The 23,249-nt window shown below is 40.2% G+C and overlaps 1 protein-coding gene across 2 annotated transcripts in view; it reads left to right on the top strand.

Moving 5' to 3' along the window:
• Window positions 1–23,249, top strand: part of PLPP1 (phospholipid phosphatase 1) — a 92,916-nt gene that overhangs the window by 58,412 nt on the left and 11,255 nt on the right. For both annotated transcript variants that reach the window (XM_026498957.4, XM_026498958.4), the window contains exons 3-4: window positions 2,934–3,214; window positions 22,460–22,517. In XM_026498957.4, the coding sequence (XP_026354742.1) occupies window positions 2,934–3,214; window positions 22,460–22,517 (339 nt within the window). The remainder of the gene's footprint in view (window positions 1–2,933; window positions 3,215–22,459; window positions 22,518–23,249) is intronic.

Below are 23,249 nucleotides of genomic sequence, written 5' to 3'. Positions count from 1 at the left end.
GGCCTTTGACCTGGCTTCCCGATGATCCACAAATATATAAGTGATTGAGGGAGCCTGGTAGAGAGCCAGAGTTAACACAGTTTCTCAGAAGCCAAGGGAGAATTTCAATAAGGAGAAATGGTCAGTGATGTCAAATACTGTGAGAAGTTAAGGTAAATGAGAGTTGATAAATACCTGTTCAATCCAATGAGACCATTCTGACTTTGAAAAAAATTCAGTAGAATAAAGGGAATGAAAGTAGTTCGAGATATTTAGGAAGAAGTGGAAGTACACCAGTGATTTTAGACTACACTTTTGGGAAAGTGGGCCCTGAAGGGGAGGCACATCATATAGGGATAGTGTAGAGATGTATAAAATCATCTTGGTTGATGGAACTATAAAGGAGATGGTGAGAAAATATTGTGGTGCATAGGTTTTAAATGGTTGAATTACATGGATTTGGGTAATTATTGGCTTTGATTTCAAAAGTATTTTGTTTTAGTCCCCCAGACATTATCTTTAGTTCTTTAATAATTTATCCTATCTTTGGAATGTAAATGATGCATAAGAGGTGATCCCAGCTCTAAGATAAGGCCACAGTCAGCTTAAGTGTGGACTTCAACAAGGCTAAGCATTGGCATAAATAGCTCAAAGTGCAGGACGAGTATTAAAATGGAACAAAAATATGGCTGTCATGTATAGTGACATGTCAGACACATCCCTACATTTAATTTAGAAAATCAGTTTAGAACTTGTCTATTGTCTGTCTCTCTCAGTGAGGATGGAGGATATGATAACAGCGATGTACATTGACCTAGTGTTTGTCAGCTTTAGAGTCCCCCTGCTCTGTCCCAGCATTAAGGGTTTTAAGTTTCAGCGTACACTACCTCTGTGAATCAGTTTGTCATCTCTGCCCATTGCTCTGAATTCTCCTAGTGAGCTTTCTGTCCTCAGTGTCAAGAACCAGGGTTTGGGTGGCCCTAAAGAACTGGAAGATATTTGAGTGCTTACGCAAGAAGAACAGCTGACAACTGAAGTGTGGGTGTTTCAGCTGCTCAAATTGTGGGTGATTAATATACTTGGTATATATTGTAAATGATCAAAGAGCAACTCCATAATGAAACATGAGAGAAATCCCCTCTTGCTGCTCATCTATCAGGGCAGTTGCTGGGACACCTTAACAGTCAGAGGAGACAGTATATACTTTAATACATGGGCCACTTGGAGGGGGTTGGGAGAACCCTAATAAGCACAGTTGCAGAGATATGGTGTTTCTAGAAGTGCATGTTTTTTCTCTTCTGACAGACCCGTTCTCAGAAAAGGACCTGATTAAGTTATTTACATTAGTTACTGTAATGAAGAATATATTTCTGTGGGGCTTAATGTTCAAACTAAGAGTGTTTACCTTTTACCCAGGACATACCCTTTTAATTAAAATTTACTAACCACCTACTCTGAGGCCACTATGGCAGTACTGGCTTTTTTTTTTTCAATGACTAAAACTTGATTCTTTCGTGGGATTCAGAGTCTAGTTGTCAACGTTTTAACATTCTACTTGTGGAGCCATGGAGCCAAATGAAGAAAGAATTTTTGGTGTTAGGTTCTTTTTTTTTTTCCTTAAGGATTTTATTTATTTATTTGACAGTGAGCACAAGTAGGGGGAGCAGCAGGCAGAGGGAGAGGGAGAAGCAGGCTCCTCGCTGAGCAGGGAGCCTGATGTGGGGCTCGATACCAGGACCCTGGGATCATAACCTGAGCCAAAGGCAGGCGCTTAAGGACTGAGCCACCCAGACGCCCCTTTGGTGTTAGGTTCTTAAAATCTCTTTTAGGAGGCAACCATTTATTTTACCTACGATAAAGTTCACCCTGAAGATAATCCACACTATAGGGAAATGTTTGAATGTTTTATAAGATTGTTTATGTAGTTTAAGATGAAGCAGCAAAATAGTACGTAAGAAAAATTTTGTGACTTATATCTCCTCACTTCCCCAACATAAATAAGCAAGCTGATTCTTCTTGTCCAACTATTTATTTTGGTGTCAGGTAGCTAGAATGTGGATTATTTTATCAGCAAATGTAATTTTGTATAAATTTGCTCAATATTTTTTGGATTTCTTAGGGTTTTGGTCTGTGAGCTTGCAAAGTACTGGGAAGGCTTTTTAATGCCTTTAAATGCTTTATAGCACTATATGCTGGCTGACACACACTGTACTAGAATCTGGAAAGGCTTTGTCTCCACTTTTAGTGAAAAATAAAGTCAGTGAAAAATAAAGAGGAAAAAGTCACTTGAAATGTGTTCTTGGGGAAGGAGAGCATCGGATGTGTGTTTGGTCTGTTAATGAGACTTGTTAAGTCTTATTAAGTTTGTCAGAGCCTTATTAACCAGGCCTAGGGGTCTGGAGAGGCAGAGCTGGGAGGCTCTGTCAGCTAATCTCTGCCCTCTTTACCCTTTGGCCTCAGCGTTAGATCCCTGCTTTTATATTAGTTTACTCCCTGAAACTATTTTACTTTTTAAAATATAATGGATGTTTTTGATTCAGAGGATTGTTGGCTAAAAATGAAGACACTGCCAGATAAAAGTACTTAGACAAGGGATACTCTAATTAGGAAAGTTTGTGTTATTTGAACAAACCATGGGTTTTGTCATTCATGATACATCATTTTCTGCTTATTAAAACTCATTTTATTTGAGTACCAGAAAAGCAATAAGGTCTTATTGTGTCAGGTAGATTTGAAATTATTTTGGCCATTGCTTTTAAGCAGTATCCACAGTTGATCTGAGACCTTTTTTCATGGTTTAGAATTAGATATCTTGACTCTCCATTTGCAAATGAAAAAAGGGAGGTGTTTTTAAAATAAAGATTTTATTGTGATTTAGCATTTTCTTTTCTATTTTTTATTTTGTTTAAAGTGCCTGGTTGCTGTTTTAACATATTTTTCTGTTTCTTTTTCAGATGATTATTGGAGAAGCCCTGTCTGTTTACTATAACGTCTTGCACTCGAATTCCTTTATCAGGAATAACTACATAGCCACTATTTACAAATCCATTGGAACATTTTTATTTGGTGCAGCTGCTAGTCAGTCCCTGACTGACATTGCCAAGTATTCAATAGGCAGACTGCGGCCTCACTTCCTCGATGTTTGTGACCCAGATTGGTCAAAAATCAACTGCAGTGCTGGTTACATTGAAAACTACATATGTCAAGGGAATGCACAAAAGGTGAAGGAGGGCAGGTGCGTGTTAAATCTTCAATGTTTTTTTTATCTTGTGTGTTCTTGGAAAAGAAGGTTCGGAGACTGGAAGATGAACCATCCACGAGCTTAGAGAGAGAAGCTAGTGTAATCACTGGGAGGTGAATTGAGATCATATTTTGACTTCTTATCTCTGCTTATTCTTTTTTCCCCATTTTATCCCTACCTTCTGTTTAAGAGCATTGTAATGCAGGTCTTTCCATTTCTCATGAATAATTAAAATGAACTTTGTATGTCATATAGTGCAGGGCCAGCAAACTTTTTCTTAAGGCACCAGATAGTAAATATTTTAGGTTTTGTGGGCCATTTGGTTAATTTGACAACTATCTACCTGTGCTGTTGTACCAGGAAAAAACAGCCATAGACAATCCTTGAATGAATGGGTGTGGTTATGTTCCAGTAAAAGTTTATTAACAGAAATACTGGCTGCCAGGGGTTATAGTTTGCTGACCTTTGATGTAGTCCAGCCGTGTAGTAAGTTCTGCTCTATCTCTCAGTATTCTTATGTTTTTTGTAAGGAAACTTCATATATTGATAGGTTTAGGTCTTCATGTTGCCTCCTTATAATGCCCTTGTTAGGCTCCTTTCTATACCTGGAGTGCTACTAGGCATGAATGAAATAGAACGTTTGGAACCCAAAAGGTCCAACTCCTTCAATGTATAGATGAACAAATGGAGGCCCAGTAACATTAAAGGGCACCTGGGTGGATCAGTCAGTTAAGCATCTGCCTTAGGCTCAGGTCATGATCCCAGGATCCTGGGATCAAGCCTGCATTGGGCTCCCTGCTTAGTGGGGAGACTGCTTCTCCCTCTCGCTTTGCCCCTCCCCCAGCTTGTGCTCACTCATTTGCTTTCTTTCTCTCTTTCTCAAGTAAATAAATAAAATCTTTTTAAAAAGTAAAAATAAATAAATAAATAAATAAAACCACTAATTAGTAGCAGAGCCAATTACCCATCTCACGTCTCAGAATTGTCAGCCTTACCTTTTCTGTATGATTGACCTTAGATTTTAGATAGCTATCACTTTACCTTAGTTATTCACCATTCAACAGATACTTTTCCAGGTAAAACATCCTTTGACTGTTCTTTATTCATGATTCTCAGGCACTTTATTGTCCTTGTTGGTTCTCTTATAAGCTACACAGGCATTGTAGTAGCCTCCAAGTTTTGCATTTAGTGGAGATGAAAAAACACCTTATTTAACTGAGAGTATACAATGTGCTATGTGCATGAGATCTGGCAGTGAACTAAAGAGCTCTGGTTCTCATCTTCATGGAGCTTAGTCTAGCATGGAGGACTTAAATTTAAAAAGTGATGGCAGTGAAAGAGAATGTCCTTGTTGATAACAAGGCCAGAGAATAGAGAGGCTGCTGAATGGCAACCTTTGAGGTGATCATAGGAGGAATGGTAGGGGTATAAAGTCATAATGAATGAAGGAGAGAGAAATGACTAATACAGTAGGCAGTTGAGAGTGGAAGGTGGTATTGTTGATTTGAGTTTAGGTAAGCAAGCATATTTTAAGAGGGCTAGGGGAAGAATGGTCCAGAAATGGCTTTGAGGAGTGACGAACTTACCAACACTGGGCTCTGAGGATGTGGGATGTAGAGATCTCATTCTCTGCTCTCATAACACTGTAGTGTCCTAGGGAAAGGTCTCAGATTTAATGAGTAGGAGATGTTACAACTTTCGGTGAGGAGTTTGAAGACTCAGGGAAATATAGAGGACTATCCATGCCTGTGTCTCTAGTAACATGTCTCCTGCATCACCCAGCAGAAAATAGGAAAACTCTAATGTTTTCTCTTGTCATGGTATTTAAGAAAGTCAAGTGATAAGGGTTTACCTAAACTCCAGAAAATATCATTATAAATGGTTCTTTAAGAACATAGTTTCTTCACACGTGTATTGTTTCTCTGGTTTGGGTACATTTTAGCTCAAAATTTTCTTGTAACGCTGTGTCTTATTGAGAGATTTTTCTTTCTTACATGAGCCATTTGGACAAAACATGAAATATAATTTATTTTAAATGGCATAAATGTGATTACATTTTCCAGTCCATATATGTCCTATTATGTTTCTCTTCTTAGTGTATCTGAATTGGCCAACATGTACTATAATACTCTGATGGTATTTTTGACTTAAGTACACGTAGGTTTTTTACCCATTACCCTTTAAAGTTTCTTCAGCCTCCCACATTTTCAGTGAGAAGATCTGTGGATAAGCTTTGGGGTTCTGAAATAAGAAGGAAAATCAAACCTAGAAATGAAATTTTAAGAAAACTTTGTATCTTCCGAGAAAAATGGGATTTCCATTGGTGTTTCCAGAATGAGTTAGTTGTTGCCACAGTTCTAGGGCTTTGTAACGTTGGTGCATAACTGTGGGTTTGTATTGCTGTTCTGTTTTGGAGCATAATTTCGTTGGATTCAGGCTTTCCTATTGCTTTTCTCTTGAATTTTTAAGTAGGGATGCCAAAAATGCAAAAACATTTCAGTCTAGACATTGTCTGTAATATATTAGGATTATAGTGTAATCTCCTTTAATTTATTTATCTCCACAGCCTGCCCCCTGTACATTTATTTTAATTATAAAATTATAATGCTTGACATTGGAGAGAAGGGAACATAAAAACCTGAAATGAGTCATTTTTGTTGACTATGAATGAGTCAGAGTTACATCTGAGGGTGAGCGTACTGTCTTAGAATTTTGGCTTTTGGTCTTGATTTTTTTTTCCCATTTGTTTTCTTATTTTCTTCTATTCCTCTCTCTGCTCTTCCTGCATATGTGCACGCTCTTGTGCTCTGGTATCATTGATGTCAGAGGAATTTGACCAGGCTTCATTTGTGGCCCTGGGTCCTAAACATAGAAGTGAGAACATAAATGGACTACAGTGGCATATTTATTAATTGTAATATCCAGAGAGCTCCCATTCATTGTTTAAAATTAATACCTGGGAATTTACTATAAATGAAAAGGGAGTGTACTTGTAACTGTGGGACATCCAGCTGCCCTTGCTCATGCCACTGAGAGTATTACTTTCTGTTTGTGGGAAAAAAAATTACTAATGAGCCCAGGCAGTTCAGACCCCTAGCACTCTGCCCTGGTAAAAGATTCCCGTTAGAGACTCTTTAGACCAATGGCTTTCAAATGTTAATTCATTAGGATCACCTGGAGGGCTTGTTAAAATGCACATTTCAGTGTTTCATCCTCCGGTGTTTAATTCAGGAAGTGCGGGTGGGGGCTGAGAATATGTATTTCTAACACACTCCTAGATGCTGCTGCCTCTGTGCTTGATCCCAGGACCACACTTCGTGAACTAGTGCTTCAAATCCCCTCGATGATGGGAACACGACCTCATATGACATTTATTATCTTAGGATGTTTGGCAGGGTGAATTTAAGATTGTGCACAACTAGCTGTGTTACCAAATGACCTATCACCGCCGCTAACTCAGGAACTGAGAGGGTGAGCCCTGGTCCTACTGGGGCCAGTTGCTCTGTGCCAAGGAATCCCAAGGGGGCTGGACAGATTGGAAGCACAGCTCCTGGCTGGGTTTGCCAACACTTGTAGAACAAACTCGAATAAACTGGTTGTAAGAGAAGTCAGTGACTCGAGATGATGGTTTGGAAAAGAGAAAGGGAGAAATTTAGGCTGCTACCTGCGAGGAGCTTGGTGGCAGGCTCAAGCTTTAACCACTGACCTCTCCACCAGCAAGATGGACACCTACAGTGTTACAGGGAGAGGTTGGGGCAGAGTACATGCAAGAGAGCAGGCCGAGTGCGTAACCATGGTGATCAGTATGCGTTCAGCCCACGGTCATGGGCAGGGATGGGGCGTGTGGGATGTGGTTGTCTAGGCATTCCATTGGTATCCAGGCTTTTCTGGTCTGGCAGTTGGGATGTTCAGGTCTTCGCAAAATGTCTTTGTCAATGCCTCCAGAAAGTTTGGTAAGAAATAAGCACAATGGGTTTTCGTCGGAGCATCAGTTAAGCAGACTTGCCTATTTCTGGTTTTAACTGTTGGGGTCTATAGTTGAACATGACAGCTTGCTAACAGCTGCTCTGTTTGTGATACTATAGTCGGGGAACCTTTGTCTTCTCTAAGAAGTTCACTTTTTTCTTTTTTCTGGCTTTTACTTAAATTACGTTTGCTTAAGGATAGACTCAGCATTCCTGATCAATTCTGAGCGATTGGTCTTTGGCTATATAAATCAGATACTCAATTAAAGCTACTTCTTTTGGATCATGGCAGCTTTGTATTTTTTGGATGTTTAATTGTGATATATTTGGTTGAATGTGAGAAATAATTTTCCTTTTGTCTTTTTTTAAATGTAATGCCTATGCAGGTAAATAAAACTGAATTTTGAGGGAGTGCCGTCTGTAATAGTGAAAACCCATTATGGTTAGAGTGACTAGCTGTGGTATTAAGTACCTGGCAAAACCTGCTTTACACTTTGAGAGAAGGGTTGCTTCTTTATGGTCTAATTGTAGATATTACTGGACACTTTATGCTTTCAGAAGGATTTATTCAGTCTTCTCCATACTTCCCGTGTGTATATGTCCGTGAGCTAGAAGACAACCTTTGTTTTATTCTTGTATCTACCTGTAAATAGTAACACATAGAATGAAAGAGGGGGTGATTTTAAAAGATCCTTCACCCTGGGGATGGACATTAGCTCTTAGTGTAAATAAAAGGAATTTGCCTTGAAGGCCAGCACCATTGCCACCTCCTCTGTTCTGAATGCTAACACGTGACACTTTCGGTTGTAGCTGCGGCTCTTTCTTCAACCCCGGGCTGACTCTCTTTGCCCCCGTGTTTCTTACACTTTAGTCACATTGGAATCATGGGGAGAGTTTGTTAAAATACAGATAACTGGGCTTCCTCCCGAAAGTTTCTGATTCAATGAGTTTGAATGCCAAGGAGCCCAAGAATTTGCATTCCTAAAACATTCCCCGATGGTGCTGTGGCTGCTGACCTGGGAATCACAGCTTCAGCCTCTCCATGAAATTACTAAATTCAACTAATATCTCTTGCTGTTAAGGCCTAGTCACTGTGGGAGTGACCTCCCCAAGTGTACATGTTGCTCTCATGGTGCTCACTGCACAGGGGCTGAGACATGTTTGGAGATTGTGTGCGTGATCAATATGCCTTGAAGGAGTGAAGATGACACCATGAAATCAGAGGGTATTAATATTGCTTCTAGTAGAGGAGGCATTTTGGAGGATGAGTAAGGTTCGAATGTGTAGAATTAGGATGGGGTGTGTCTCAGGGTTCAGGGAGCAGCGGCGTCATAGGCAGATAGGCTAGAGGCTTAGGGTATATAGGCAATATTTTACTAGATTTAGCTTCAGTAAAACCCGTATAATTTTCAGCGTTTTGTCAGTTGTTTGTTAATTTATAAGGCAATCTGGGACATTTAAGGCTGAAGAAGCTTCTTTGTTTAGAAATAAAAGTGAAGTTACACCACATAATACCTAATTAAATCGCTGTACACATTCTTAACGCATACTTCTGATTTAGCCTGTGTTGGAGTTATACGTTCTGGATAATTTTGTTTTAATGTGGATTAAAAGCAAGATTCTTTCTCCCTTGAGATTTAACTCGGTGCCTGATTGTCTTTCCTGAATGCAGAATGAGTTGACTTGACGTGTGGCTTTATTTTGGTCGAGGTGCAGACTTGCAAAGACAAGATCCTTTCTTTGCTTTCAGTGACTTCCTGCCACTATCTGTTGGTAAATATATGTATATCATAACTTATTTTAAAAATAAATAACCCTCCCCCACCCACCCCAACTAATAACACTTTAAGTTGAGACATTTGGCATTTCGTGCCGTCCCCTGCAGTGCTGTGCGTTTAATGTTAATGGGCCACTCAATCACATGAACACGTCATCAGCTGATTACTTCATATTGATGCTTTGTACCTTCACCTTAGAACTCCTGAATTCCCCACAGTCAGCTTTGAAATATCAAAAAAAAAGTTGCATAGATACATTAGTACTTTTTCCAGATAAAAATATAATGCATGGAGGGGCGGGCCCCTGGGTGACTTATTCGGTTGGGTGTGTGCCTTCGGCTCAGGTCATGATCCCAGGGTGTTGGGATCCAGCCCTACATCGGGCTCCCTGCTCAGGGGAAGTCTGCTTCTCCCTCTACATCTTCCTTTTACTTGGGCTTTCTGTCTGTCTCTCTTTCAAATAAATAAATAAAATCTTAAAAAGAAATATAATTGAGTGGTGTAAAGCCTGAGTTTCCATTCAGAATAAATGTGAATGGCATGCATTCAGTATTTTCGTTTAATTAGAAAATAAATATTTTTTTGAGAGGTAGGATGTGAGTTGAATTTGTGAAAAGTAAAGCAAACCTGATATATGAATTGTGTTGGCTCATTATTCAGAGATCCTTGAAATCTGTCTTCATGTGGTTCTCAATACAACGTTTTCTAAGTAGCCTTTGTAATAAGAAAACAGGAAAAGAATCAGCATTCCTTTGACATGACTGTCTCCACAGAGTGCCCAGGCTCTTGATTTAATCCCAGGTGTATTCCTACTCAAGCTCAAGATTACCTTTCTTCTCATTCCTCTCCCCTTGCCACTCAAAGTGTGGTCCTCTGCTCTGACCAGCAGGATGGACATCACCTGGGAGCTTGGTAGAGAGGTATAATCTTGGACCCTACTTCTGGCCTACTCAACAAACTCTCCATTTTATGTAATAAATGAGTTTATATATGCAGTCAAGATTGAGATTATAGGATTGGTTAACCTTTTCCTTTTATGTTTGTTTCCTTTTAACCATTATTTTTTCTTATGTAATCTATTGCAACTGCATTGTTTTGCTTCTGAGGTAATGTTTGGAAATTTATGAAGATGGACAGTTTTCAATATTTTCGGTTTATTGAAGGACAGAATTGAATCCTTTAAAAATGGAGGAATTCTTCCTAAAGGCAATGGAAAGTAGGATTCAGGCAGTACCTAAGACCTTTTTCCTCACTTGTCATTCCATGTTTTTGTTTTATTTTGTCTTTGTTTTTTGCCCACTTACATTTGCTTTGAGAATGTGGTTTTTTTTCAAAAATGTTTTTTTAAGATTTTATTTTTAAGTAGTCTCTACATCTCGTGCAGGGCTGAAACTCACAACCCCGAGATCAAGAATCACACACTCTACATGCTGAGTGCCCCTGAGAATGCTTTTAAAACTTAATTTGTTTTTTATTTACAACAGAATATATGTTAATTTATCATTATCATCTGTTCCACTAACCTGACTGCCTTTGATCATAATGTAAAAAAGGTTTCTGGACATTTTACGCACATTATTGAAATGCTTGCCACACGAATTGGGAAGAGGCCTTAGGTACTTCATGTTTAAGCTGAGACACGTTAATACTGCTCACAGTTTCTTACAGAAGGGGGAAAACTGCAGGGGTATTAGATTGGACTTCCTAATTCTCCTGAACTGTGATGATAAAGTCAGAATTTGTAAGCACTATAAAGGGGAGAACATATCAGAGGTAAGATGTTAAAATCAGATAACCTATCTCATGTGGCTTTCTGTGATTATTGGCATAGACTTAGTTAAGTTTAGCATTTAATTATAACATTATTATGGAAAGTTAAGGTCCTTAGTTTTATTTTATGCATTTTTTTACAGCTGTCAAAACACAAGATAGTTAAGGTGTGCTTCTCGTGGAGCCACTGAAGTGTGATGCCCTATTCTCGGTGCTTTGGCCGGGGAGGGGGTGGGGAAGCAGCAGAAGTGGATTTGTTCGTGACGCTTAAAATATGAAAAGTGTAAGAATTTTACATTTTCTGGAATAACTACATAAAAATTCATTTATCATTAAGACATTAGATTCTATTTGAGCTTAAAAAATGTATTGAGCACCTACTTTATGCTCGATCTAATGGTGCTGGGTGTTAAGGATGCAGGGTGAATTAAATGGGGTTTCAGGGAGGTTGGGAGTTTACCAGCAATTTTTCTTTGGATTTGCTATACCTTCTGAATTTTTCTAATGAACATATCTTATGTAATTAAAACAAACAAAGAAACATACCTTAGACATCCCTGTTTATAAGTCTTTTCCTACTCTTGCCCATGTTTGGATGGAATGGAGGAAGGAAGGACTACAACAGATAATTTACTGTGGAAGGTGGACGTGCGGATATATGTGTTCACTGAGCGCTGTACGTCTCTCTCTTTTTTGGAGAAAGGGAGATCACTTCAGCCTAGCTGTTGAAGAAACGTTTCTTGGAGGAAACAGTGGCTGAAGTGACTCTCGTCTGGTAACTATTGAAGAAAGTTGGGAGGCTCATTTCAGGCACAGAGATGAAGAAACACAGCATGAAACATGGTGTGTATTGGGAATTATAAGTAGTTAGGTAGCAGATGATGGTTCCAGAGTAGTTGGTGGGCCTTATGAAGGGTCTTTTACTCTAAGCTCAGCAGTGTGTAAGAGTGAAGGACCTGAAGCAGTAATGTGGTCATGATTTTGTTTTTATACTTGTAAAAAGTAGTTCACTTTCCTCCTCTTAATTCTAAATATTGTATGATCGATCTAAGCTTTCTTTCCTTTTAAAGCAAAAGGACTTGAGGTACTAAAGGAAATGTGTCCGTTGGGTAGAAAGGTTGTCTAAGTGAAGTACCATGGCACCCTGCTAGTCCTCTGGTGACACCAGCTCTCGTGATGTCATCTGCTCGAATCTGAAAGGAACCAAGAGTGACCTGCCTGGCCAGCTTCCTGTTGGGCTCTAATAATTTTATATATGCGTGGGCTTTTGCCTTTTCTCTTGCCACTGGCAATGTCTATTCTCAGGGCATATCGGAAGTTTTAGTATAATTGTATAGACTTGGACTCATGTCTTGAGCCTCATTGTTCTTGACCCGGGTGGTAAAGAGTTAATGGTGATTTCATGATCTGCATCAGGGTGGGAAGTGGAGGTACTGGCCAGATTTAATAGGCTTTCTTGGCCTTCATGATGTCTTTTTGGGAGAGGACTGAAAGGAGAGGTCTGGCAGTCTTGCCTCTGGCTAGCATTCCTGCCCCTTAAAAAAACCCTTAGAAAGTGATTTAGAGCTTTGACTTCCTTCTCTCTCACTCTGAAATCTTTTACCTTTTAGCAAGGTAGTTTTCCTTGCTCAGTGTGTTTAAAAAGGGGGCCAGGGGAGGTCGGAGGTAAGGGGCTATTAGTTGCTGGCATAGGAATGCCTCAGAGTTCAGTACCTTGTGTAATCTACCAGTTGCCCTTTGTTTCCTTTTTAACTCTTCGATAATGCCACGTTGGTGATGTGGAGTCTTTCTGCACCGAGTAATCAGTTTTTCCCTCATACTGTACGAAACCTGTGATCTCTTCTCCTGGTTTGTGCACTTACATCTGTTTTCCTCTTCTGTCATTCACCTTTGTCCCTCCCTGATCTCTGCTCCTGTATCAGAGACAGAGTTCCCTGCTCACAGTGTGGAACCATTTATTCCCCAGTCATCTGATTTTTCAAGGCACACCCAGTTTTACTTTCCTTTATCTCATAGTTCTCAACAACTTCTCCTTTTTAGATTCCTTCTTTTCATATGAGTCTACCATAAACAGAAGACACATAATCATTTGTTTTTAATCATCAACTGGTTTATTTAATCAAGAGTTTAAAATACCCTGTGCACATACCAATTGTGTCCTCCTTTCCCCCACTTTTTTCATTTTCCATAGTCCTGCTCATTTCTCTCCTTTAAGTTTCATGATGTGGTATCTGCAGATATTAGATTATTTGGTATATGAGTCACTGATATTAGTGGCTGTGAAGTGGTATTAGATGCTGATGCATTAATATTAATGAATAAAATAGGATACTCAGATCTGTTTTATTTTAGCTAGGCATGTTACTTTTATATATCAAGTGGCTAATCAACTCCCTATAAATGCAGTGTAGCTTTAAATGGAAATACAGTAAAATCATTGTAAAAATAATTCAAGGGATATATGAGGATTTTTGCTGCAAGTGAAATAATCTCTCCATCTCTGGCTGGTTCAAGGAAATAAGATGAATTTACATTATTTTTGCTGTATTTTAATTAATTTTGTTTGGGACCATCTTGTATTCTTTTGCTGTTTATCACCTTCATCTTTATCTCTGTAACTTTCAGGAGGAGAGAGACCCTGTGGTTCTTGTATATCTACACATTTCTAGAAATCTGATCTTTCCCTCCTCCAAACACATGTATCAAAATCACATGTTTATTGGCTCTGTGACTTGTAATAATCACAGAGTTAATACACTGAATTTCAGTGGTATGAAATTATGTGCATATATTTTTATGGAAACATGACTTAGGATATTTAAAAAGACACACGAATGTCAAAACATTTCATTGAGAAATATAAGAGCAAGCTTCCTGGCCTTGAGCCCCCGCCGGGCTCCGGGCGTGAATGTGTAGGCAGGGAGCTGCGGTGTGCCCCGAGCGTGGCAGCAGGGCAGCTCTCACGGCGACTGCTGTTCAGGAAGGAGTTTGGGCGCATGCTTGCGCGGGTGCACACGTGCGTGCGTGTTTAGTGGACAAGGGGTTTGTTGGAAATTTGTAGCAGGCATATCAGATAATTTGACTATCGTGTTTATATTTTTGAATATATATATAAATATATAAAAATCTCGGTAACACCATGTAGTGTTTCCAATACTATCACTATAAAATGTGAAAGATTTTTTTTTTTAATGATTTTTTATTATGTTAGTCACCATACAGTACATCCCCGGTTTCCGACGTAAGGCTCGATGATTCATTAGTTCTGTATAACACCCAGTGCACCATGCAATACGTGCCCTCCTTACTACCCATCACTGGTCTATCCCATTCCCCCACCCCCCTCCCCTCTGAGGTCCTCAGTTTATTTCTGAGTCCATAGTCTCTCATGTTTCATTCCCCCTTCTGATTACCCCCCCCTTCTTTATCCCTTTCTTCCCCTACCGATCATCCTAGTTCTTATGTTCCATAGATGAGAGAAATCATATGATAGTTGTCTTTCTCTGCTTGACTTATTTCACTTAGCATTATCTCCTCCAGTGCCGTCCATGTTGTAGCAAATGTTGAGAACTCGTTCTTTCTGATAGCTGAGTAATATTCCATTGTATATATGGACCACAACTTCTTTTTTTTTTTTTTTTTTAAGATTTTATTTATTTATTTGACAGAGATAGAGACAGCCAGCGAGAGAGGGAACACAAGCAGGGGGAGTAGGAGAGGAAGAAGCAGGCTCATAGCGGAGGAGCCTGATGTGGGGCTCGATCCCATAACACCGGGATCATGCCCTGAGCTGAAGGCAGATGCTTAACCACTGTGCCACCCAGGCGCCCCTGGACCACAACTTCTTAATCCAGTCATCTGTTGAAGGGCATCTCGGCTCCTTCCACAATTTAGCTATTGTGGACATTGCTGCTATGAACATTGGGGTGCATATGGCCCTTCTCTTCACTACGTCTGTATCTTTGGGGTAAACACCCAGTAGCGCAATGGCTGGATCATAGGGTAGCTCAATTTTTAACTTTTTAAGGGACCTCCACACTGTTTTCCAGAGTGGCTGTACCAACTTGCATTCCCACCAACAATGTAGGAGGGATCCCTTTTCTCCACATCCTCTCCAACAATTGTTGTTTCTTGCCTTGTCTATTTTTGCCATTCTAACTGGCGTAAGGTGGTATCTCAGTGTGGTTTTGATTTGAATTTCCTTGATGGCTAATGATTTTGAACATTTTTTCATGTGTCTGTTAGCCATTTGTATGTCTTCATTGGAAAAGTGTCTGTTCATTTCTTCTGCCCATTTTTTGATTTGTTTATTTGTTTCTCGTGTATTGAGTTTGAGAAGTTCTTTGTAGATCTTGGATACCAGTCCTTTATCTGTAGTGTCATTTGCAAATATCTTCTCCCATTCCGTGGGCTGCCTCTTAGTTTTTCTGACTGTTCCCTTGGCTGTGCAGAAACTTTTAATCTTGATGAAGTCCCATAAATTCATTTTATCTTTTGTTTCTCTTGCCTTTGGGGATGTGTCATGAAAAAGGTTGCTTTGGCCGATGTCGTAGAGGTTGTTGCCTATGTTCTCCTCTAGAATTTTGATGGATTCCTGTCTCACATCAAGGTCTTTCATCCATTTGGAGTTTATTTTTGTGTATGGTGTGAGATAGTGGTCAAGTTTCATTCTTTTGCATGTAGCTGTCCAATTTTCCCAGCACCATTTATTGAAGAGACTTTTTCCCACCGGATGTTTTTTCCTGCTTTATCAAATATTAGTTGCCCAAAGAGCCGAGGGTCCATTTCTGGGCTCTCTATCCTGTTCCATTGGTCTATGTGTCTGTTTTTGTGCCAGTACCATGCTGTCTTTGTGATCACAGCTTTGTAGTACAGCTCAAAATCCGGCATTGTGATGCCCCCAGCTTTGTTTTTCCTTTTCAACAGTTCTTTGGAGATTCGGGGCCTTTCCGTTTCCATACAAATTCAAGGACTATTTGTTCCAGTTCTTTGAAAAATGTCATCAGTATTTTGATCAGGATAGCATTGAAAGTGTAGATTGCTCTGGGTAGCATGGACATTTTAACTATGTTAATTCTTCCAATCCATGAGCATGGAATATCTTTCCATCTTTTTATGTCTTCCTCAATGTCTTTCAAGAGTGATTTATAGTTTCTAGTATATAGGTCCTTTACCTCTCTGGTTAAGTTAATTCCAAGGTAACGTATGGTTTTTGGTGCTATTGTAAATGGGATGGATTCCCTAATTTCTCTTTCTTCAGTCTCGTTATTCATGTATAGAAATGCAACTGATTTCTGAGCATTGATTTTGTATCCCGCCACGTTACTGAATTGCTCTATAACTTCTAATAGTTTGGGAGTGGCTTCTTTTGGGTTTTCCATATAGAGTATCATGTCATCTGCGAAGAGAGACATTTTGACTTCTTCTTTGCTGATTTGAATACCTTTGATCCCTTTTTGTTGTCTGATTGCTGTTGCTAGGACTTCTAGTACTATGTTGAATAATAGTGGCGAGAGTGGGCATCCTTGTCGAGTTCTTGATCTTAAGGGAAAGGCTTCCAGCTTTTCCCCATTGAGAATAATATTTGCAGTAGGCTTTTCATAGATGGCTTTTATGAGATTGAGAAATGTACCTTCTATTCCTACACTCTGAAGGGTTTTAATCAGGAAAGGATGCTGTATTTTGTCAAATGCTTTTTAGGCATCGATTGAGAGGATCATATGGTTCCTGAGTCTTTTCTTGTTGGTATGATGTATCACGCTGGTTGATTTGCGAATATTGAACCACGCTTGCATCCCAGGTATGAATCCCACTTGATCGTGATGGATAATCCTTTTAATGTACTGTTGGATTCTATTAGCAAATATCTTGTTGAGGATTTTGGCGTCCATATTCATTAGGGAAATCAGTCTGTAATTCTCCTTTTTGAGGGGGTCTTTGCCTGGTTTGGGGATCAAGGTAATATTGGCCTCATAGAATGAGTTTGCTAGCTTTCCTTCTCTTTCTATTTTTTGAAATAGCTTTAGGAGAATAGGTATTATTTCTTCTTTGAATGTTTGGTAGAATTCCCCAGGAAAGCGTCCGGGCCTGGAGTGTGAAAGATTTTTTTAACCCCCATTTGATACCTTTCCCCAGGGCTGCTGTTAATGGTTTGTCCTCTCAGTTGTTTTCTGTATATTTTACATTAAGTGTGAAGTTGTATGCTTTTATGTGGTTTAAATAAATGACATATTTTAAAATATGTCCTGAAGGTAGTTATTTAATTGATTTTAGCTAACTTACGGTATTCAGAAGAAGAGTGAAAGAAGCATCGTCTTCAAGTTGCTAGCTGTGTTACAGCAAACGCCTTTGTGCTCATGCGTGTTTCTCTAGAGTAGATGTCTTCAAGTGGAATTATTGGGTCAGAAAATACGTTGGTTTACATAGAGATAGATTTTGTCAAATCCCCTTTGTAAAGTGTGCACTCATGTCAGTGCATTGTGAAAGTACCCATTTTCCCCATTCACTGCCTACTTGACTTCCCCAGTATCTTAGATGTGAAATTCTTAAAGATAATAGCCTGACAGCTCATTGCCTGGGTATTTTGCACAGCTATTGGTTGTAGAAATCCTTTTGAAACAAAGTAGGACTAATACTTGGGAAATTGTTCCTTTGTGCATTTGTTTGGGACATATTTTGACTTTCTCACAGGGTCATTCTGTGTTTAAAGGTTACCACAGAAGGGAATTTCACCATGTCCTTCAAGTTAATTTGCTGTTGTGTAAACTTTATAATCAGGAAATAACACTTGGAGAAAATGCTTCACGGTGCAGTCTGACTTCCTTTTATTTTGGCCTTTAGAGTGTACAAAGGACAAACGAGTATTCTCTTAAGATACTTATTTACACATTGACATTTGCCTCTTCACAGATCTGAGTTCTTCTTCGCATATTAACTTCACTCATGTGGCCGTGTATGAGCTGTGACTCCTGTTCTTTCTCATGGTGGCTCCCCGCGTCCGCCAGGAGATGGCAGGATGCGTGCTGCCGCTGGGGCTGCCAGCCGTGCGTGGCAGTGGGGGATCCTGGCCCAGTGGGAAAGAGTTGGGAGGACTGGGATTTGATCCTCAAAGCGATGGGACTTGGGTGCCCGTGAGTGAACCTCTGGGAGGCTCATTCTATCTAAAAGAGGATTAACAGCCCCCACCAACGGTGAAGAGTGGAAGTACTGTGGATTAAATACCTGTGCATAGAAGGTGGTCAGTAGCTTGGAACCGTTAAGTCTTACGACAACCTTTCTGCCTTAAAACGCTTTAGAAACAATTTCAGGATTATCTTTAGGGAGATGAAGGAAGCTCTGAATTGCCCCAGAGCCAACTTTGCCATACCCAGTGAACAGGTAGAAGAGTAATAATTAGAAACATTTGTGAGTATTGACCACTTTAAAATGAAAAACTCTTCTTGCCAGACTATACGTCTCTAGTAAAGCAGTTGATTTGAGATAACATTTTACTAGTCCTAATTTTTTTTTAAAGATTCTTATTTATTTGAGAGAAAGAGAATGTGAGCACAAGCAGGGGGAGGGGCAGAGGGAGAAGCAGACTCCCCGCTGAGAAGGGAGCCCCACTTAGGGCTCAGTCCCAGGACCCCAGGATCATGACCTGAGCTGAGGCAGATGCTTAACGGACTGAGCCACCCAGGCGCCCCTAGTCCTAATTCTTGTTTTAAAAAAGCCTGCGTCCGTTTCTGGCAATATGGAGAATTAGAAATACTTACTGATAGTTACATGTGCTAGGTAATACATTACACACACACATGTATAAACACATATAAATAAATCTTTGTAAATTAATAGCCAAACTGGATGAGAGAGTAAAGGAATTTTCCTGATGTTGGGATTTGTTAATGCTGTTGATCTGATGTGTACCTGAAGGTATGTGCCAGTTCCTGGTGGCCTAGAGCCTCAGTCAATGGGCTCTGAACATGGGGCACAAGAGACAAAGGCTGAGTGAGGCCAGTGCAGAGTAGACAGAGGGGAGACTCAAGGATAATTTAAGGACTCCCGAAGGGCAACATCTTCCCTGCGGGGGTGCGGGGAGGGGGGGCTGCTGTCAGAATTCCTTAACTACGGGACCATAATCACATTGTTCTGGTGCCAGAATTCATACTATATATGTGGGGCTTTAAAAATATATATATAATTTTAAAGTGAATTGGTAGTGAACACAGCAGGAGAGAACACACATCTTTGCTGGAAGAACTCTTTTTTTAAGCCAAGGCCGCTAAGATTCCCCACAGATAGAGTGTCAAGGACATGAGTTCATATTCTCCTATGAATAAACATACATAGAAACAAACTACCCTACGTTGAGAGTCAGGAGATAATGACAAACTACATAAGCTCTCAAAGGTTGCAGATAGAATTACCATATAGAATATAAAATCAGTATATCTACTGTGTAGAAATAAATCAGAGACTGAGAATATAATTAAGGATGAACAGGATCAAAATTGACCATAGATTGGAAAAAGGACCAAAGAGATCTTTTATAAATGATACATAGTAATTTAAAAAATAGATTGATAAAGCACTTTAGACACAGGGAAAGTGAGAGCTGAAACGGAAGATAGACAAAGATTTAAAGTACAAAAGAAAAGATGAAGGGATAGGGTGAAAATGTCGAATGTGTTGAATCTGAATCTCAGAAGAAGTAGGATGGAGGATATATAACAGTCAAAGATACGATGACTGAGACCTGTTCAAAATTGGTGAAGTATATAAATGGGAAGCCAATGAATACTAAATCCGATAAATAAAGGTACATTCCTACTAGATACATGATCGTGAGGCTGGGGCATATTGAAGACCTTGGCGGTGGAGGTGGGAGGGTAATTACAGAGAAAGGACAGGTAACCTAGAAAGGAACGGCAGACAGATAGCTTCTATTTTAATAGCAACTGTAGAAGCCAGAAGATAGTCAAATGATACCTCAAAGTGATGAGAAAAAAAAGCATTAATCTACAATTCTGTATTCAGGAAAGCCATCATTCAAGAATGAATGCAAAGTAGATATTTCAAACTAGAAGAATAGCTAGCTAAAGGGGTCACTGTTTTCTGCCTTTTAACTCTGGGGAGTGGGAAGGAGGAAAGAAAGTCAGAGGGCAGGGCAAGAGCAGTGAGATTTTTAGGAGGTTGTGTATAGCCCCAAAATACTTATAGTAAATGCCAGTTAAAAAATTAAGAAACACTTTATGTGAGCTGCTTGCTTCTGATGACTGATAAAGGTTAGATTTGGCTGTCTTTGCAGTTTATAAGGCTGAACATTTATGTAGATGTTGGAAAACTGAGATGGAAGAATGATGGATTGAGGAAAGGGAACTCACGGGCACTGCGGGGGGGAGGGGTGGATGGCTGTAAAGACTCATGAAGGCTGTGACATTAGGGTGCAGGCCAAGTAGCTCTCCCAGGAGAAAGGGATGTCTTGGCTGACAAATAAAACAAAAATCTTAAATCTGCCATCTGGAAAAGAGTGCTGTCCCCAGTAAGTTACATTCTCAGACTCGCCTACTTGCTCAGTGTAACAGGCCATGTCTGAGTTTGTGGAATAGCTGCATTTCAGAATATATTTTCTCTGTAAATTTTCTTTCTGGAAAGACTTTCCTATGCTTTGATGGAAAGCTGGCACAAATTGTTTATCTCTCTATGTACATTCATGAGAGGGGCTCTCCTGAAGTGAGACGGCAGTGTAGGATTGGGTTGAAATCTAAGAATGGGGTAACATTCCGAGGCCAGAGCCAAAGTTGTAAACACTTCCGTGAGGTTACTCCAATGAAGACAATCTGCATTTTGACTACTTTTGGGATTTTTTTTTTTACTATTTTTTAAAGATTTTAAGTAATCTCTACACCCAACGTGGGGCTCGAATTTATAACCCGTAGATCAAGTCACATGTTCCGCCGACTGAGCCAGCCAGGTACCCCTACTTTTGGGGTTTTTATCGAACTACTCATACAATTATTTGTTCATTTGTGAGTTTCAGACATAATAAAGAGCTATATCTCCTCGAGATTGCAATAAAGAGATGTGTATGGAATATGAAAATAATTTGAATTTGTATTAATTCTGTTTTAATAGTGGTTAAAGTCCGTATTACCATGATTTGTTTGATCGCTTACCGTGGGTAAAGACAGAGAGAGAGAGAGGTCAAATAGAGTTCTCCCTTTATGTGTTTTAATCCCTGTTTGTTGAAGCCAGAGGTTATTCTTTGGCTGATTCTATACTGAATAAAATACTTTATGTATTTGGAATAAAGAAACTGAAACCATTTTGTTTTCAAGTAATGAAATCACCCTGTGACTGAATCAGAACTGTTTAAAGCTATTACGTAGGTTTGGAATTTGCGATTTTGTGGCACAGTGTACGGTGAATACTCTGAATGTGAAGTCTTAGTGAAACTTTGGACTTGCTTGGCTTTGAGAACATTTCCTGGATCACGGTCATGTTGGCTTGATGGGATTTGACAGTTCTTGAAATTGGCTTTTATTAACTTGTAGGTTCTTCGTTTTAACTTACTGAAACACAAAGTGTACAGAACTCTGCTCTGTCTAATGTAAAGTAAGGACTTGTATTGATCTATTCTCTACAGCCAAATAGTTGGGGAGGCTAAAAGTGATTTATTTTTCTTGTTTTACATAGATTAAATCCACATTAATGATCAGGTTTAATTATAGAATTCCTAGTTGATACTATAAGTGAGAATATTCATTTTCTTAGAGACGTATCTGATTATGAAAAGACTATCATAATTCTTGTTAGATCATCATCGGTACATGTTTAAGAAATCTGCACGCCCACCTCCTCTCAGTCGCCAAACATACACGGATGACTTTCTGATCTGTGTTTTAATTTCACCTCTCTGAATCCAGGTAACCAAATTCCTTCTGAATCAAGCAGGGTGTAAGAAGTAAAATACTTAGAAGCCTGTCCTTCTGACTTTTGTTCCTATTCATAGGCCAGAGAAGCATTCTCATTGTGTGCTTGATGCATCTTTTGCATGGAATTACTTTTACTGGGGGAATGTACCTGCCTTTTCTGCTCTGAGGGCAGTGCTGTGTAAGCAGAACCTGGATCGTGGATGTTAGGAAGCTTCTCCCTTTCCCAAAGGGGGCCATAAAATTAAGTTTTGCAAGCATTCGGTCATTTTGGGGGGAAGATGATACTTGCATGTTGATAGAATATAATATTGGAAGGTGTGCATTCATCTGGTACAGGACTGTCAGTGCACAGTTTTAAAATGTCAAACAAAAGCACGTTTCATCTGGTGGGAAATCTAAGGTGAGATGTATGCCTGTTTAAAAGGCTAAAATACCACTTCTAATTTTTTAAAATTCGTTTTATGTTTGAAGAAGTAGTCAACTTCTGAGTGTTCCGAAGGAGGTATAACTAGCACTCAGGTGCAAACCCTGCAGGTAGAAGATAAAGCTTAAATCATGGTCCTATAAGTTCACATGTCATGAAGTCAGACCGTTTATATACTAGTTGTGGCTTGTGGAGCGCTACTTCAGAAATGTTCGTGTCAAGTTTGTTCCCTGCTGGAAGTCTCGCTAATAGGACACCCTCTCCCACTCTGGTAATTTGTCAAGGTGAAGGGGGAGAGGGCTCTGCTCCGCCGCCGGTAGATTTAGGACATCAAGACGATTGTCCACCTCTGGGAAAGAAAATTGACCTTTGTCTTCTTTCTCTTCTAGATTGTCTTTTTACTCGGGCCACTCTTCGTTCTCCATGTACTGCATGCTGTTCGTGGCAGTAAGTACTCTGCGTTGGTTTCCGGTGGGTTACGTGCTGCGTGCAGCTGGGTGTTGAACCTCGGTGCTCCCTGCCGTGTGGCCACCTCCCGCATCCTCCTGAGCTGGGCTGCTGCTGGCCGCAGTGCGGCTCAGAGAAGGGACGCTGTGCGTCTGCCACAGACAGGTACAGCTGTGGAGGAGGACTGGCCCGTCAGGAGAGGCAGCGGACAGGCACACTTGTGGAGCGGGCGGCGAATTGGGAACCTTCAGGACTGTAGGGGGTCTTGCCCGGTGAAGTAGGTGTTTCCTGCCAGTGGCAGAAACCTAATCATCAAGTCTGCCAGCCTGGTGCTCGGAGTCGGTTGACATGCGCCGTTACTTTGGGATGTATTTTCTGCAACATACCATCAGCTTCTGTGTCATCACCGCAGGTCCCCGCTCTGAAGAACCGGGCAAGGTGGCTGCTGCTGGGTGATGACCTGGCCCTAACTGGGAGCCCTGACCTAGGAGCTCAGGGGGCCCCTTTCCTCCGGGGGCTGCTGGGTTTAGGGGTGGAGCTTTGACTCGTGGATGTGAAGGCAGCTGTTGTTGCTCCTTGAGTAGGTTTTGTTTTCCTTCCACTTTCTGAAATACTTGATTGACTGCTTTCCATGGGACGAGAAAGGTTTCAGCTTCTGGAAGAAGCAGTTGCTGCTTCTGGAGCTTAGCATCCCTCTAGTCCGCAGGCCCATGTCTAACTGCTAACCCAGAG

The sequence above is a fragment of the Ursus arctos genome, unplaced genomic scaffold (assembly GCF_023065955.2).
Source record: "Ursus arctos isolate Adak ecotype North America unplaced genomic scaffold, UrsArc2.0 scaffold_5, whole genome shotgun sequence".
In the NCBI taxonomy this organism is placed as follows: Eukaryota; Metazoa; Chordata; class Mammalia; order Carnivora; family Ursidae; genus Ursus; species Ursus arctos.
This window is presented reverse-complemented; position numbering and strand designations above follow the sequence as displayed.